This window comes from Equus przewalskii, chromosome 2, assembly GCF_037783145.1.
Source record: "Equus przewalskii isolate Varuska chromosome 2, EquPr2, whole genome shotgun sequence".
Lineage (NCBI taxonomy): Eukaryota > Metazoa > Chordata > Mammalia > Perissodactyla > Equidae > Equus > Equus przewalskii.
The window spans coordinates 13,170,855-13,189,817 of NC_091832.1; the positions used below are offsets into that span (position 1 = coordinate 13,170,855).

General features: G+C 39.4%; 1 protein-coding gene across 2 annotated transcripts in view; it reads left to right on the forward strand.

Moving 5' to 3' along the window:
• Positions 1-18,963, forward strand: part of ZSWIM5 (zinc finger SWIM-type containing 5) — a 231,662-nt gene that overhangs the window by 177,899 nt on the left and 34,800 nt on the right. For both annotated transcript variants that reach the window (XM_070609803.1, XM_070609804.1), the window contains 3 exons: positions 4,260-4,408; positions 6,277-6,427; positions 16,905-17,084. In XM_070609803.1, the coding sequence (XP_070465904.1) occupies positions 4,260-4,408; positions 6,277-6,427; positions 16,905-17,084 (480 nt within the window). The remainder of the gene's footprint in view (positions 1-4,259; positions 4,409-6,276; positions 6,428-16,904; positions 17,085-18,963) is intronic.

Genomic DNA, 18,963 nt, shown 5'->3' on the forward strand with positions numbered 1-18,963 from the left:
TCTCTGTTCTTGTTCATTCATTCCTAAGTGCTGTACCCTCCTCTTACTATCTGACCTTTAATGTTGACATTTCTTATGGATTAATCTTAAGTTTCCCTTATTATTCTACATGATCAATGTAGATAATCTCAACTACGTCTTTGACTTTAAATGCCATCTATGAACTGTGATTCACAGGTTTATTCCTCCTATATCCAAGTGACTATTCTGTATCACAGAGACATCCCAAGTTCAACATCTCCAAATGTAAATTTATCTGCTTACCCAAACTTGCTCAATAAATAGCATCACTATCTAGCCACTAGATCATGATAGAAACCTTGCAGTTATCCCTAACACTTTTTTCATGTAATTCACATTTGCAAGACCTGTTAATTTTACCTCCCAAGTATATTTCATCATTTTCCACTTCTCTCTATTGATACTGCCATCACCCTAAATCAAACCACTATAATCTCCCACCTAGGTTGGTCCTGTAGCCTTCTAACTGATCTTTCCATATCCACTATTGCTCCCTTCAATTCCATTCTCCACACAGCCATCCAAAGTAACTTTTCTATAACTCCAGATTTTGTCATATCTCTTCTTGTTTAAAATCCTTCAGTGGCCTCTTATTGCTCTCAGGATGAAATCCAAATTTCATGTGGCCTACAAAACCTTGCATGAGCTGACTTTTGCTTATGTTTTCACATGATAGTCCCTTTCTTTGGAATATTTTTCCTATCCTCTCCCCCTTATTATAGATGTATTTAATTACCACAATAACTTATGACTTCATGTTTTTTTGAACAAAAAATAGACACAGTATTTCCTCCACTCTCTGCCAGCCCTAACTCCTGTTCATTCCTCAGGTGTTCACTTAAATGTCACTTTCTCAGGGAAAACTTCTTTGATCCGTCTTTCTTTCCACCCAGATATGTACACGTGTGATTATTTGCTTAATACCCCTTTCCCCAACTGGCCTATCAGCTCCACAAGGACAGGGACTATATCTGCCTTGTTTACCACTGTACATCCAGTATTGGCACAGGTCCTGGCACATAGTAGATGCTCAGAAAGTATTGGTTGAATAAATGAAAATGTCTTAGAAAATCCTCTTTGGGCCTCTTGCCAATTCGTGCTCTCCCAGATAACTCTGATTCCTTCAGCAGTCACACCAAGTCCTTAAAATTTGTTACCTGGATGCCTCACATATTGACTTAACTCCCTTCTTTTCTGCAGCCACCCATTTTGGCAGCTCAGTTTCTTGTCTCCTGGGTTCATTGTAGACCTGCAAACATTTACACAGTTTACCTTCCTTCCTTTCCTATCAAATAAACAAACCCTTTTGAAGTTTTACATGAAATGTCACTGTTGGTAACTCTCAAGGCTTTGCCTTATCCTAGCCCTATTCCAGCAGTGTTTTATAGTCTACATACTAGGTGTTTATAAACTATGCCTTATTTCTTCCATAGCTGCTGCCACTACCTCCACTTGGGCCAAAAAGATTCTCCAGTTTTCTCTATACCCCTTCAAATCCTTAGAGGTGATCTCACTACACACTTCCTGCCAGTTGATTAAGGCCAGCTCCCCTGGGAGACTGGGTCCTGCTCCTGCTTTTTCATATCCTAATTGAACCACCCAAGGGTCAGAATTGTATTCGAACCGTCTCTGCCTCTTGCTTTTGTAGCACCATTGCCGTTCTTTCCTCATCTCCATCCTCAGCAACAAGATACTCCAAGGCCCATTCCTTGGTTTATACCCAGTTTATCTCATTTATCTCAGTTCTGTCTCTATGGAGCTACTGAAAACTAGAATCATTAGAGGTGGGACTCAGTAATCTGCATTTTTAACACAGACCCCAAGTGATTTATTCTCTATATTTAAACATTTGAGAATCACTATACTGGTGAGAACTCTATTGTCCTCAATATGGAGAAAATGCATTATTCTAACTAATCCTATATTCTGTGTAGAAGAATAGGTCAAGAAAGGATTTGACTATCTTCGGACACACCATCCAACTTACATTCAGGGGCCTGAAACCAGCTGATGAATCACAACAATATGAGGCTTGAGACCAAAGTATGTCCTTATAGTGAAGAACACAGACTTTGGAGAGAGACCAACATATAGATCCTGGCTCATACACTTTCCATCTGTTACCTTATTTACCTGTATAAGCTTTAGTTTTTTTATTTTAAAATTAGCATAGTAATACCACCTCATAGAGTTGTTATGAGTTCATTGGAATTTACTCAACAAATATTCATTGAGCACCTACTATGTGCCAGGCACTGTTACACCCATTGCAGATATATCAGCAAACAAACGATTTATGCCCTCAGGAGCATGCATTCTAGTGGAATATGTATAAAAAGTGTTTAGACTCTGCCATGTAGGAAGCACTCAATAAATGGTTGTTAATAACAAATATTTAAGAATAAGGAGTATATTTGTTTTGCTTTGCCACTTTGGGGATAGAAAAGAAGTGCAGAATATATTATTTTCCCACCTGGAGCTTAAATTTAGATGGCCAATGAGACTTATATTTGTTCATTATATAAATACTAATTCAGTACTGTAATGAACCAGGCACTGTGAGGTACAAAAATGAATCCCTACTCTAAAAAACTTTAATTTACTAGGGAATATATGAGAAATGCACAGTTCCAATGTAAAACAAAAATGCAACAGGTCTTCAAGAGAAGTAATAATAAAGTGCTAAGAAGCACTTTATGTGCACATATGTGTAAGATGGACATACTTTTGACAGGTGGCAATGGGATATACGGCCAATTCACTAAGGGGGCAAAAAAGAGCCCCTCCTACAGGTGGACTAAGCAGTGAATGAACCTTGGCAGTGTTAGCCTCTCCGTATACTTATTTTATAGTTTCCGTTTCTCACTGCAGCCCTGACTCTAAAGCTGAGGTAATACTGACAATGAGAAGTATTGTTTTTTGGCCAAGGAACAGGTTGCAGGGAGAGGGAGGGAAGTAAAAGGAAGAGCATAAGTAAAGTCATAAGGAAATGTGGTTGACTTCTGGGAACACTAAGTTGCTAGCTGAAACGTAGCATAAGTATAGAGAAGGCAAGGCTAGAAATGAAGGATAGGGGCTGAGCATGGAGGGACTTGCATGCCAAGCTAAGGCATTTGGACAATTTAGTAAGACTAGTGCATCACTAACGACTTCTGAGCAGGGAGTGATATGATCAGAACTGTGTTTAGAATAATACATTTGAAGAAAAGTAGCAAATACCATAAACTGTAAGATCTTATGTGTTAATTAGTATTTGTAGAGTAAATGAATGTGTGAGCCCTCCTGATTCCCTGGAGAATAAGATGTACGAAAAAAGCTTAGCAGAAGAGCAGCTTTTCTGTGTAGACCTGGATTTTATTTAAGCAGGGCTTTGATATAGGGAGACAAGAAGGGTAGACTGACTGATTAAACATGACATGAATTTGTAACCTGTTGCATGACCACACCTATAGGGTGTTGACTTACGGTCTTTTGTCACTTGGAGGAAGGTTTCTAAAAACTTATCACAGGACTCTGTCTTTGAGAAGGTGAGATTCAGTTTTCATTCCACACATATTTCCTAGGTGCCTGTCATATTACCAGCACTGTGCTATAGGTGATTCAACTGTGGATTCAACTGTGAGCAAGGAGCTAACAGGCTGCTACAGGAGAGGGCTGCATAAATAACTAAAACTTTTTTAAGTGGTGGTGTTGAGGTGAGCCCAGATATGAGAGATATTTTGAGTATACATTTATAAAATCATATCACCCTGTATGCAACTCTCCCTGTTCTTTAGGGGGAAAGTGTCTAGAAATTTAGAGCTGTTGATTCCACTTGAAAAGCTATGATTTTATAGTGAACTTTAAAAACAGAATTTTTTATTTTGTAAGAAAGCATTTTTTATTTTAAAATAATGTGTGTACTTTGAGGCTTATTCATAGAAAGTCAAAAAGAATAAAAAATAATGTCAGCTTCCTAGGAAAAAAAATACATCACTGTTTTCATATTTGTGTATTTCCGTCTGGGCTTTTTTCCCCTAGGATGGTATTTGTAGACCTTGGAGTAGGATATAACTGAGACTTAAGTGAACATGAAACTAGCATTAGATCTCTTATGTTTATGTGGGACCGCCCAGTTGACAAAGCCCAGATTAAGGCAGAATACCCATCTATTTTTGAGTATACTCACAGAATGCCCCTCTTGTTGAATGTGTAGCATATGAAATAGGATTCATTTCACCATTCCCATTCCTTTCCAGGTGCCCCTGACCCCACAGCTGGAGCCAGCATTGATGATGAGAACTGTTGGCATTTGGATGAAGAACAGGTGAAAGAACAAGTGAAGCTCTTTCTCTCCCAGGGTGGTTACTATGGTTCTGGAAAGCAGCTCAATTCAATGTTTGCCAAGGTAAGGTATGAAAAGGTATTTTTTTTACTTTCTTTAGTAAACTGGGCTCACCACGCTTCTGGCTTCATGCATTGTAGCTAGCTCACTTGACCTAGCTATACTGAATGCTTGAAAACTAGTGGGAGGGGCTCATGAGAGCAGACCTGAGCAGATTGCATCCAGGGAGCCCTACTACCTCACCCTGGTAGTCCTTTTCCTTCTGTTTCACTCTCCGAATGAGTTAGCATTGCTGAGTGTTTTAGTAATGAAGCTGCCTTCCCTCTGCTTTGACCCCAAGGCTGCCTGATGAGGCCTTGAAGAGACTTAGCATTTTGGAACTGGGGGCTCTCACAGCAGGCTGGCTTGCTTGCTTGCTTTCTTCCTTGCTTCCTTCCTTCCTTCTTCCCTCCCTCCCTCTCCTTCTTTCTTTCTTTACTCTCTTTCCTCCCTTCTTTCTTTCCTCGTCTTCCTTCCTCCCCTTCCCTTCCTTCTTTTCTTCTTTCTTTCTTGCTCCTTAACACCTTTAGTGAGACATAATTCTCATACCATATACTTCACCCATTTAAAGTGTACAATTCAGTGGTTTTTAGTATATTCACAGGTATGTGCAGCCATCACCACAGTCAACTTTAGAACATTTTCATCACCTTAAAAAGAAACTCCATACCCTTTACCTATCACTAGCCTATCCCCCATGTCCCTCTCCTCCAGCCCTAAGCAACCACTAATCTACCTTCTGTCTGTATACATTTCCCTATTCTGGACTTTCATAGGAATGGAATCATATAGTAGGTAGTCTTTTGTGACTGGTTTCTTTCACTTAGCTTAATATTTTCCAGGGCCATCCATGTTGTAGCATGGATCAGTATTTCATTCCTTTTTATGACTGAATAATATTCCATTGTATGGATACCCCACATTTTGTTTATCCGTTTGTCTGATGATGGACATTTGGATTTTTCCACCTTCTGGCTATTATAAATAAAACTGCTATAAACATTCTTGTACAAGTTTCTGTTGTGCGCATATGTTTCATTTCTCTCTAGGAGTAGAATTGATAGGTTATATGGTAACTCTATGTTTAATCATTTGAGGAAGTGCTAGACTGATTTCCAAAATGACTACATCATTTTACATTCCCACTAACAGTGTATTAGGGTTCTGATTTCTCTATATCCTCGTCAACATTTGTTGTTATCTGAATTTTTTATTTATTTATTTATTTTTTTTTTTTTTTGCTGAGGAAGATTTGCCCTGACCTAACATCTGTTGCTGATCTTCCTCTTTTCATATGTGAGTGGCCACCACAGCATGGCCACTTACAGACAAGTGGTATAGATCTGCATCTGGGAAATTAACCCAGGCTCCCCAAGTGGAGTGTGCCAAACTTAACCACTAGACCACTAGGGCTGGCCCTATCTGACTTTTTGATTCTAGCCATCCTAGTGGTTGTGAAATGGTATGTCGTTGTGCACAGCAGGCTTTCTTAATACATGCAGAGAACTTGTTTACAGAATATGAGGCCTTCTTTCTGGCTCTTTGGATGTGTTGTGCTTAGATACTTCATATTATCCTGCCCCTCTTCCCATTCCTCTCCTCCTACTTTTTTTTTTTTTAAGATTTTATTTTTTTCCTTTTTCTCCCCAAAGCCCCCCGGTACATAGTTGTATATTCTTCGTTGTGGGTCCTTCTAGTTGTGGCATATGGGACGCCGCCTCAGTGTGGTTTGATGAGCAGTGCCATGTCCGCACCCGGGATTCGAACAGACGAAACACTGGGCCGCCTGCAGCGAAGCGCGCAACCTTAACCACTCAGCCATGAGCCCAGCCCCTCTCCTACTTTTTTATGACATGCAGTCACCAACCCCCTTTCCCCTCCTTATGTGTCAGGTTCGAGAGATGCTGCGGATGAGAGATTCCAATGGAGCCAGGATGCTGACGCTAATAACTGAGCAGTTTATGGCCGACCCACGACTCACACTCTGGAGGCAGCAAGGGACAAGCATGACAGATAAGTGCAGGCAGCTCTGGGATGAGCTAGGTAAGTCCTATATCTCAGAGAAGTGCTCTGTCCTACCAGCTTGCCCTCTGGCAACAGTCTTAGTGAACACTTGCCATCAGTCATTACATGGATCTTGCTAAGTGAGCTCTAGTCCAACTGGTAGAAGATTTAGACTCTACAGAGGCCACCCAGAATAATTCTGAACTCACTTGTGTTGCTTCCACAGCACTGTGCTTTGCTACTGACATCAGCATTCTGTTCCAGATGTTACCATATAGAAGACTTTACTGAGAGAAAACCTCTTCCCTTGGCTTCTGTTCCATGGCTCTAGCCTGGCTTGCCAAATACTTATCAGCTTCACTCTTCTCATTTTCCCTGGGTCTGCTCTTCTTTATCACTCCTAGACATACCTCTTAGACATAGGGCAGTTTCCAAGACTTGGGCCTTGGGCTTCTATTCTTCTTTCTCTATACTCCCTTGAGAACTTATTTTTAAATATCATGGTTTTAGAGGTTACCTCTATGATGATCTCAGCCTCATCTTCTTTCCAATTATCTGAGTTCCAGTTCCAGTTCCAGCTTCCCTTTGACCATTTCCATTGGAAAATCTCCTGATCACCTCAAGCTTGAGAAATTAAAAAATGAATTCAGGCCTTCTACTAAAAACTGTTTCCCTGACTGGGGCATTGGTACCATTATTCTTTGCTCTACCAAATTTATTGTCAAGCACTCATTTTTCTTTCATTCCCTACATCTAGTCACCAACTTCATTTGATTTCTCAACCTTCAAAATGCAATTAATGTCCACTCCCACTTTTTTTTTTTTTTTTTTTGATGAGGAAGATTGGCCTTGACCTAACATCCATTGCCAATCTTCACCTTTTTTGCTTGATGAAGATTGTCCCTGAGCTAACATCCATGCCAGTCTCCCTCTATTTTGTATGTGGGATGCTGCCACAGCATGGCTTGATGAACAGTGTGTAGGTTCGCACCTGGGATCTGAACTCATGAACCCTGGGCTGCCAAAGTGGAGCATGTGTACTTAACCACTGCACCACCGGCCCAGTCCCCCATTCCCATTTTTTATTTCCCATCACCAATGGTCTGGTTGAGGGTCTTGGGATTTGTAGATTAAATTAGACCTGTGGCCTCTTGAATGGCCTCTCTGTTCTGGATTCTCCTCATCAAGGTCATCTTCTTTGGTTGTCATTTCTCTTTATCATTCCCCTGCTCCAGGGCCAGTTTTGCAATGCTAATACTCAACTCCTTTTCCTGTTTTCAAAATCTTACATACCCTGAGCTCACCATCCAATCACGGCCTCACTTTTGGGTTATACTGAAAAGGTTCTCCATGGCATATTCTAAAGGCTCTAACACAGCTCCTCCATACTGCCTCCACCCCAAAGAGCAACACCAGACTTTCCTCTTGTACAAAATCGCACGAGCAAAACTGCAGCTGGGATTGCAGTGAGTTCTTCTGGACTGATGCCCCTGCAGCATATATTTTATAGTCATAGGGCTGAAAACCTTTGGGGAATGAGGCTTGATGACTCTGGGACTGTACTTAGTTACTTTGGGGCTGCTAAGTGTGGGGTTTTGATTTGGGTGTTGAGGCTTTTTGATATCACCTACAGCACTAGTGGCTTTGGAGCTCTCATTAATAATGAATAACTACATTATTGAATGTTATGTGCCAGTCTCTGTGTTAAAGATTGTGTTCACATTGCTTCGTTTAATTCTCATAACAACCCTATGAGGTAATTGTGTGTTTATTGCAAAGAATCAGAGAGCTCTGGTTACTTCTGGGTACAGAATAAAGTAAAGAATTATAGAAAACTGTCTCTGCCGTGGCACAGTCATACTTTCTGAAGTACAGGAATGTTGCACTATTAGTCTAAAGCTACTGCTCCAACCAGTTGTGACTAGAGTCACATGACACAATGCATGGCAACTTGGAAACTTCTTCTAGACTCTTTCCTCAGAAGGGATTGTAGGCATGGACTCCCTTCCAGGGTAAGACATCGGCATCTCCATATTGTTAGATGAGAAAACTGAGCTCAGAAAAGTTAAGTATTTTGTTCAAGGTCATACATTAGTAAGTGGTGGCTCTAACACTAGAACCACAATCTGACTCCAAATCAAACATCCTTCTGCAACATCTCCCTCAATTCTGTCTTATGTATTTTTCCCCCCAAAGGGCATATTTCTTAAGAATTTGAAATTAGCCTTTCTCAGAGAGTCAATTTTATCTGAGGCCTGAAGCTCTTGGAGTAATTTCTGTGACAGTTATGGAATTGGGCTTGGACTTTGGGGCAAAGGTAGGTGAGAAGAAGTAAGCAGAGCTGGCTCCCAGTGCTTTTAAATCTCCTGTTATATAGTTGGGTTCATCATGAAAGTTCTTGCTTCTGACATTTTCATATCTTAAGAAATTGCTATATCAATCTTCCAAGAAACTGTCAGCATTCTGCAAAGACAGTAGTTCTCAAACCTCTCAAAATCACCTGGAATACTTGTTCAAACAGATTGCTGGGCCCTATCCTCAGAGTTTCTGATTCAGTAGGTTGGAGTGGGGCCTGATAATTTGCATTTCTAACAAATTCTCAGAGGATGCTGATGTCGCTGTTCCAGAGACCACATTTTGAGAACCACTGCACTAAGAGAAGCCTTATTGGGACAGGTACTATAGCACAGTGCATTCGTGCTTCCCCTGACTACCATGAGGGCTCCTTGCAGGTCACGAGTTGCTTACCAGGGGAGGGCCTAGGCACGGTTTGCAGGAATTTAGAGGAGTGGGCTCACTACTTTCTATCCCTGAACCAAAGAGAATAGAAGCAATCAGACATGAAGTTTTCTCATCTCCCCATGTCTATACACACATTCTTTGCTTTCTTTTCTGTTAAAAATCTATAAAGTATCTCTGCTCCCATCAAAGGCCAATTCTTACATATTTGCTCTGGGTCCTATGCCATCTCCTTTTCTCAAGAATTTTGCTCCTGCAGTTATTTCTTTTCTCTGGCATCATTAATTTCTCCCTCTCTACTGGATCAGTTCCATCAGCATACAAATACGCTCTAATATCTTTAATCTAAAAAAAAGAAAAGTGCCTTTGATGTTCCCATCCTCCTTTAGTTGTCACCCCATTTCTCTTCTTCCCTTTAAAGCAACACTATTGGAAAAACTTGTCTGCAGCCACTCTTTCCATTTCCTCACCTCCATTCTCTCTTGAACCCACTACAGTTGAGCCTCCTTGCTCATTGCTGCCCCTCTACTGAAGTAGCTCTTGTTAAAATCATCAGTGCCTTCCATATTGCTAGACACAATGGTCACTTCTCAGTTGTTATCTTACTTGACCTCTTAGCAATTTTCAGTAAAATTGGTCATACCATTCTTGAAACTTATTCTCTTGGCTTCCATAACCCCATACCCTCCTGGTTTTCCTCCTACATTCCTGGCTACTTTCTCTCAGTTTGCTTTGCAGGCTCCTCTGCCTTTCCTTAGCCCTTCTAAATATTGAGTACTCCACAGCACCCACTTGCCTTTCTACATTCTCTACTTAAGTGATCATATTCGGTCCCATGGCTTTAAATACCATCCAGATGCAGGTAAGTCACAAATTTATGTGTGTAGCCCTGACCTTGCTCCTGAGCTCTAGACTTAGTGTCCAGCTTCCCACCACTTCTAAAAAACATGTCAAACTAACATAACCATCACAAAACTCCTAATTTTCCTGCCAAAGCCTGATTTTCTCCTTGTTGTCCCCATCTCAATACACAGCAGCAGATGTTATGCAAGAAGAAAATCTGAGAATCATCCTTGGTGCCCCCTGTTTCTACCTTCCCTACACCCAATCCAAGACCTACTGACCCTCAGAGTTGGAGGAATGAGTGAGATAATGTATATAAAGTGCTTAATATAATGCCTAGCCCATAAAAAGAAAGAAATTACAGCTATCTTTTTATTATTATACTTAACATACAATAATTATGTAAATTTTTAACTTCCTTAATAGCTACTTTTGATTAGAGTTTTTGACACTTTTTTTAAGTTGCTGGAAAATATGCTTTTGGATACTGGTAACACAGTCCCATAGTGCTATTATATGCAGACAACTGCAGGATTTTTTGCTTTGGCTCTTTCCTAGAGATGTAATGGTCTCTGAGTGTTTTTGAAACAAATTCATAAGGACTTAATTAATAAGACAAAATTCATTTTTAATTTATAGGTGAAAGTATATATACTCACTTTCTAGGAATCCCCTTTTTAATATCTAAATGCCTGGGAAATAGGAACTGCTTAACGACTAGAGTTAGCGCCCTGTTTTTTTACTTCTTAAGCCTCTCTCAGTTCACCCAGTCTGTTTTCTGTTCCTATTATCCTATTGATTTTGCCATCTATATGGTCACTAGAGTCCATCTGGTTGCCAAATCTAATGGCCTCTTTTTGGTTCTCATTCTACTTTTGAAGATCAAATGTGAAAATATTTTACTGCTCTATCAATGAAAAGCACTTCTTAAACTGTAAAGTAAATGTTTGTTACTAATATTGACATTCTGCCACATGAAACGTTGTAATTGGTTTGTGTGTCACCAATTTCTGCCGGTTCTTCCATCTCTCTTCTTTCTTTCTCTTTTGCTTGTTTCTCCTTCTCCTCTGCTCATCACTTAGATGTTGATGTTTCCTCAGAATTCTGTTGTTAGCACTCCTTTCCTCTCATCCTAAATGATGAGATTTTCATATCTTTTTGTTTGTTGGGGGGTGGGCCCCCAGCCCTCTGCGCATTAATTTTAGAAGAACCATCAGTGTAATACAGATACCATAGGGAAGAACTACAATGTGAAGAAATAATTTTTTCCATGAAGTTTATACAGGCCTTTAGAATTATTAAATCCGGACAGTGGAGAAAGGAATTCTTTTATGCTTTGAATATCTGTTCATCTTTCTTACTGTGGCAATGTTCCAGGTTTTTTACCTCCTGTACCTGCATATTAAGGATTTCTTGCCACCTGGTGTTCATATGGTAGGAACTCCCCCTGAAGGACTGAAAGCTAACATCCTGGATTACAAAAATTTTCCACCAAAAGGAAAAAACATCTAATAGACTAAATATCCAAACGGACCAAAATGACGCCTGAGAGCATCTTTGCCTTAGCTTATGTCCTTTCCCCTGTTTGGGTGTACACCCTCCCTCCATCTCTCTGCCCAAAGAACTCCTACTTATCTCTTGTTCTTCTTTTTAAATGAAGTAATACTTGTATACAGGTTAAAATGTCAAATAGTTCTTTATAATAAATAAACTTTATAATAAAAAACAGCATTTCCTTGCCCTATTCCTTCACATTGCCAATTCCCACTTCTCAGAAAGAGCAATTTTTAATTCTTTTATCTGCTTTTTCTAATATACCTCCACATTTCTAAATAACTGTCCTTTCTTGATTTTTTTAATTCTAGATAGTATGTTTTGTTTTCCTACAATGAAAGATGAGGATTTACTTCTCTAAGTGTCACACTCTTAGTGTTCTTTCCAAACAGGCTTTCTCATTCTTTTCAATGTGGATAGCTTGAGAATGTTCCAAATCTTTAAGTTCGGCTTCCTTTATGATTAACAGTTCCATTTTTAAATCATTTCTCTCTTCTCACATTTTACTATCAGCAGTCAACAGGAACCAGGATGCTCTTTGAATGCTTTGCTTAGATATTTCCTCAGCTAATTTCATCACTTGCAAGTTCTACCTTCTACAAAACACTAGGACATGAACACAATTCAGCCAAGTTCTTTGCCACTTTATAATAAGGATCATCTTTCCTCCAGTTTCCAATAACATATTCCTCATTTCCATCTGAGACCTCATCAGAATGGCCTTTACTGTCCATATTTCTACCAACATTTTGTTTAGGATTACTCGGGTGTTCTCTAAGGAGATTGAGACAGCTGTCTTCTTTTCTGGGACTTCACCAGAATCATCTTTAAAGGTCTGTTCACCGCAGCATAGTCTTTTTCTAGCGTGCAACTCAAAACTGTTCCACCCTCTACCCTTTACCCATTTCCAAAGCTGCTTCCACATTTCTAGGTATTTATCTGAATAGCACCCCACTTCTTGGTACAAATTTCTCCTAGTCTGTTTGGACTATTGGGCTGGGCTATGACAGAGTACTATAGACTAGGTGACTTATAAACAACAGAAATTTATTTCTTATATTTCTGGAGGCTGGACAGTCCAAGATCAAGTGACCAGCAAATTTGGTGTCAGGTGAGGACCCACTTCCTGGTTCATAGACAGCCACCTTTTCTCTGTGACCTCACATGGCAGAAGGGACAAGGGATCTCATGAGAGATCTCATTCTCATTGAATCTTTAGCACCTGATACATACATGTGCTCATACAATTAACTTTCCCTCATTCTCCCAAAATAGTGATATTGTGATTTGGGGTTAAATCAATATTAAATGTTTACATTATTATGAGTATATAAATACAGTCATGCACCACATAATGACGTTTTGATCAATAATGGGCTGCATATATGACAGTGGTCCCAGAAGATTAGTACCATAGAGCCTAAGCGTGTAGTAGACTTTAACATCTAGATTTGTGTAAGTATACTCTATGATTGTACAACAACGAAATCACCTAATGATACATTTCTCAGCACATACCCCATTGTTAAGTGACACATGACTGCATTATTTGTAGCACAATCATGAAGAATACTAATATACATTTACATTCTTATACAACTTTTTTTCCCTTCAAGAATTAATCACTTTAATTACTTAATTACTTAATCCAATTAATTAATTTGTTTGTTGTTTGGCTTTTAGGGAGGTTGCACATTTTCCTGTCATTATCATTAATTTAACCCTCAAATTGTCCGCCAGAAATGTAAAGTCTTCATTCAATATGTTTGGTTACATCAAATAATCTATCAATTGTACTGTCTTCTTAGAGATATCCCTTCTGGAAACCTCTGTTTTCCTATCACTGATTTAGATTGTTTGCTCTCTAAACTTGCTGCACAGTAACCATGCAGATACTGCTCTTCACTGTCATTCTAGGACTTCCATTTTCTTTTTTCTTGTGTTGGACCCCCTGTTTTCTGAATCCAACTTCCTACTCTCTTTGAGATTTCTCTCTCACTTTGGTGGAGTACATCTTGCAGTAGCTTCCTAAGATAGGGTACATGGGAAATGAATTTTCCGCAGTCCAGGATAAATTTTACATTGCTGAATGTGTGTATTTCACCCTTACTTTTGATTGATACTTTGGTTGGGTGTAGAATTCTAGGAAAATTTTGTCCTTTTCCCTTAGAATTTTGAAGACATTTCTCCATTGTCCACTAGTTTCCGGTTGCTGTTGTGAAGTAACAAATGATTCTGGTTCAAGAGAATATCTTGTTTTTTCCCTGTGGAACCATATATTTTCTCTTTGTCCCCATTAATCTGAAATTTCACAATGATATCACTTGCTGTTGGTCTTTTAAATTTATAAAAAATCTGATTTACTTAATACTCAGTAGACCTTCTCAAATGGGAAATTTATGTCTTTTAGTTTGAGACATTTTCTTAAAAAATTTTTTTTCATTTCCTCATCCCTATTTTCTCTCTTTGTCTGGAACTGCTCTTGTTATTTGGATATTAGCTTCTAGGTTACTATTCAGCAGGCTTAGAGGACAAACAGTCTAGATCAGGGATAAGAAAATAGAAGATCCCAGAAGGGATATCTCTAAGAAGATAAAATTGATAGATTATTAAGTATGACTGAACATATTGAATGGAGATTGGTCGTCTAATTTTTTTTTTTTCTCTCTCCTTGTTTCCGTATCTTTTCTCTCTCTCTCTCTCTCTTTTTTTTTTTTTTTGGTCTTTTATCTCTGGAAACTTTTCTCAACTTTGTCTTACTAATTTTTAACGTATTTTTTGTCATCATATTTTTAATTTCCAAGAGCCCTTTTTTGTTATTAGTGCATCCAGCACTTGTTTAATAGATGTAATATCTTCTCACTTTGAGGATATCAGTTACAGAGTTTTTAAAAATTTTGTCTGTTCTCTGCCTTGTTTGTATTTCCTCCAAGTTTTTTCGTTTGTTTGCTTGCTTTGTTATCTATCCTTTCTGTTAAGATTCTTTTCTAATATGTCTAGTGTTCCTTAGCTGGCCTCTCCTATTTAAGAGTAAGATACTTGAAAGTTAGAAGGAAGCTCTGTGTGTATGTGTGGCCTTGTCAACCAGTCAGCTTAACTGAGGATGATCCGGCTGGGCTTTTTCATTGAAGAACCCCAACTATCAGTATCTGCAGTGTCTTTCCCCCTTGGGCTCTAGTTCCCCAGAGATGAATCCTCCAATCTCTTATCTCTGGGTTATAAGCCTGTCACAGTCTTCTCAGAACCAAGTGGGGAAAGAGAGTTGGATTGGGGCTGGAAGGGGCGGAGGTGGTGTCCATTTATTCAGAAACCCCACCCTCAGTTGTGTGTAGTATTCCCAGTCCAGAGCCTCTCTGAATAACCCTTTCCAGTGAGTAAAACTCTGGTCTTCTTCCAGGAGAGTGAAGAAGCAGGCACTCAGCTACCTTGAATAGAGATGGAAACCTGGGAGCCTAAGACCTCTGACAAACTTGTAACTAATTCTCTTTTCAGCCCCACATTTAGTGGGGTTCTGCAGTATGAATCAGTCTGCCTCCGGGCTTTCCTAACTGCTGATGGAGGTTTCAACTTTGTTCTGCTAAATCAGTTATAACTCATCCACATGCTTTCCAGATTCCAAAATTTTGTGGCCATTCTCTTTCATCTTTCCCATTCTCTGTGTCTATGTGAGTTTATACCTGTTTTTATCCCTTTACTTTCACTTTAGTGAGGTTTCAGGAGATAGTGGTGATAAATGTATGTGTTTAGTTAGCCATCTTTACCCAGAATTAACTCATGTTTATTCTTCAAGGTCAAACTCAGATGTCATTTCCTTTCTATAACTTTTCCTGACCCCATGTGTAGAATTAATTGCTCAATGATATATATTCTCATAGGACTTTATATATGTCTATAATAGCATTTGCCATGCTTTGTTATAATTATTATTTGGGTAACTTAATTATAATCCCCTTGAAAGCCATCATTATATACTACTATTATATTACATAGTATAGTTTCTTTTTCATGGTAGATTTTTTAAATTGAATTGAGCCAAAAGAAATGAATTTTCATCGTCTTCAGTTAGTATCTAAAATTGAGGCTAAAATGACCTTTTAAAACATTCTTGTTTGACTTTTTGTATATGTGTGTATATGTGTATGAGGAAGATTGACCCTGAGCTAACATCTGTTGCCAATCCTCCTCTTTTTGCTTGAGGAAGATTGTTGCGGGACTAACATCTGTACCAATCTGCCTCTATTTTATGTGGGACACCACCACAGCATGACTTGATGAGCGGTGCTAGGTCCACACCCAGGATCCAAACCTGTGAACCCCATGCCACTGAAGCAGAGTGCACAAACTTAACCACTATGCCACCAGGCCAGCCTCCCATTTGACTTTGAGGGACCTTGAAATAGTGTCTGAATTTACCTCCATCCATAGATGTAGCTCCATCCCAAAGGATGTTTAACTTCAGACACTCTGCAGCCAGGCTTATTGCTAATTTGAGACTGTGAATATGTCTGGCACAGCCACATAGCCAACCTTGAAAAGAAGAAGCAGATTTTCTTGAAAAGAAGGGTGATGTGGTCAAAGAAACAGTACTCATTTATTATATGGACTATCTGATACTCTGCTAGAGTGACAGAGAAGATCCAAGAATGTGATAGTTTTAAGCATCACAGTTGATCAACAGTATCAAAATCCAAATCCAAATAAACCTTTTCCCTGGAAAAAGGAAATACTAAAATTCTGCTCTGTGCCAACTAATATACTAGGCCTTTTACAAACGTTATTTAATTCTCACAGTATCCCTACAAAGTACTTGTTTTTATGATCTCAGTTTTATAGTTGAGAGATTTGAAGCTCAGAAAGTCTAAGATCAACTAACCAAAAATTCAAACCTTTCTAAGCGCCTCCCTTCTGACCCTGATCCTTGCATGAAATGCCCTCCCTCTGTGCTGCTACTGTACCCTGAACATATCTTAACACTTATATTCAAATGACGTGTTTATCTGTCTCCCTCACTAGACTGTTCCTCAAGGATAGAAACAGTGTCTTATTCTCCAGTACAGGACCTTGAACATAGAAAGCTCTCAGTGAATGTTGTTGGGCTGCAGATTTGAGCTCAGAATTCAAGCCCAAATCTGTCTTGTTCATCATTGGAGGTACACATCCAGGTATCAAGATGGTCCCTCTGCTTTAAGGAAGCCTTGAGAAGGAAAGATAAACCAGTTCTGAAAACTTTAGCAGATCTGGTTTTTTATATTGAGAAAAGCTGATGTTTTGGAAACTTTTCCTGCCAACTAAAAATGGAAGAAAAGAGTAAACTGAAAAATTGAGACTAATGCATACATCAAGAAGGGACGTCAAGAATATGGGTTGCTTTATTTTCCAGGGGCCTTATGGGTGTGCATCATTTTAAATCCACATTGCAAACTGGAGGAAAAATCCTGTTGGCTGCAGAAACTGCAGAAGTGGAGTGACCTGGATGTCTGTCCCCTGGAGGATGGGAACTATGGGCATGAGCTGCCCAACATCACCAACGCGCTTCCCCAGAATGCCAATCACAACCCAGGTGAGCCAGATATCCTTTTAGAGTCTCTGTGCCTGGAACTCCAAAAGGTCAGAGGATAAAGCCCTGGAACAAAGGTGGCTGGACAACGTTTTAGCTGTCAGAATTGTCATCCTAAATAATAAAAGCCTGTCCTTTTGTTTGTCTTGAAATGCCAGACCTTAAATAAGGGTAAGTGCTTATCTTCGACATTGAGGATGCTGTCCTTTCCCCCATCTAGAGTGTCCTTACAGTGCCTAGCGTAAATTCCTAGAGCCCTCTGCATGAATTCTCTTTGCCTTTCATGTTCTTCATGACTAATGGATCTTGGCCTCAGTTGGGGTAGGTTTTAACTCAGAAGACCTACGTTTTTGCAGAAGGCCTGCAAAAAACAGCTTTAAAAAATGTCCTGACAATTTCCTTTCTTACTTTTTTCTGTTTTCCTCACATTTTTATAGAACACATAGCTAGGAGGGGTCATGCTCCCAAGTTATTGCTAGGACTCTTGCCTCATTTTAAGAAAAATCCAGTACAGTGATACTGAACCCTCTGCCTTTTGAGCCCACTGGCCCACAGATTTCACTGAGCATCAGCATTTACAAAACTTTTAGTTCATCTGACTCAAGCTATTTGCTGTTGGTAACTGATTGCTCTTTAGCCATTGGGAACCTTTATTAGTAGGAGATTTTATCAGACATTGATTTTATGTGTATTCCCTTTTATTTTAAGTGATAAACCTACTGATATTTTTAATCTCAAGAAGGCAATCACTTAAATTATTGTTCTTGCTTGGTCTTCATCTGCTAAACCATAATTGATTATCAGTGTATTTAAGGTAACAAGAGGTGAAAAGGCTATAGTTTTGCCACTTCTTTAAGCTTCCCTTTATTGCACTCATCTAACCTCCACAACACAAGAAGCCATCCTTTTAGTACTGATTTTGGATTGGCATAGAGGGAGTCAAGTGCATGTAAACACATGCCACTAGTCTGGCAGTTTCTTCCTTGTCATAAGATATTGGTTACTCATTGTTACTCGTTCTCATTTGTGGATGTTGCCTCCTCTGCAGTCTTCTCAAGTTGTGGCTGGTTTATCTCTCACATCTCTTTACCTGTGGGCCTGATGGGGCAGTAGGCATCCTGCTTATTCTTCATTGTCATTTCTACATCATTGTCCACCCCTCCTTCCTAAAATACCCCCCTAGCTTTTAAGTTTATGCTGTCAAAATGTACTCTCTGCTACCCTCCTGGTTTTGGTCATTTGTTGACCTCTGGCTCAGTCTCCCTCATTCCTTGAAGATTTTTGACTGTTGGCCCACTAACACTACTCTCTGTCACTATTCTGTCATAATTCTTGATGAAGTCAGTAGCCACATAGATGATCCTTCCAATATTCTAGCCTCTCAGTTCTTTGACCTCCTCTCTTTTAATTGTCTCGTCTTCCACCATAACTAGCTATGCAATCCCAAGATCATACCCTAAACCTTGTCATTACCAATAACTACACCTTCTTCACAATCTCAATTTCAAGCGGCTCTAATTACCTTCACCAGTCTTAAACTAGCTTATTTTCTCCAGTATCCCAATTCCAGTAATTCTTCGACCCACTAGAAATTTTGATCCTTCCGCTTTTTCATTCTCATTTTCCTCCTTATCCAGGTTAGATTCTTCGTGAGTCATTATGATCACTCCCTTGCATACACACTCAATCCCATCTTTCTCTTTGTTACACTCATAGAATAAAACCCTAACCTTCAGAGTCCAGTCTAACTCTCTAAGTACTCAGTGCTCACACTTGCACAGCTAAACATGGTGGAAAGAAACACAACCATGATAACTGGTCTTATTTTAAGTTTATGACCACTGATCTCAAGTGGGTCTGTAGTACTGTCCAGACATCCACT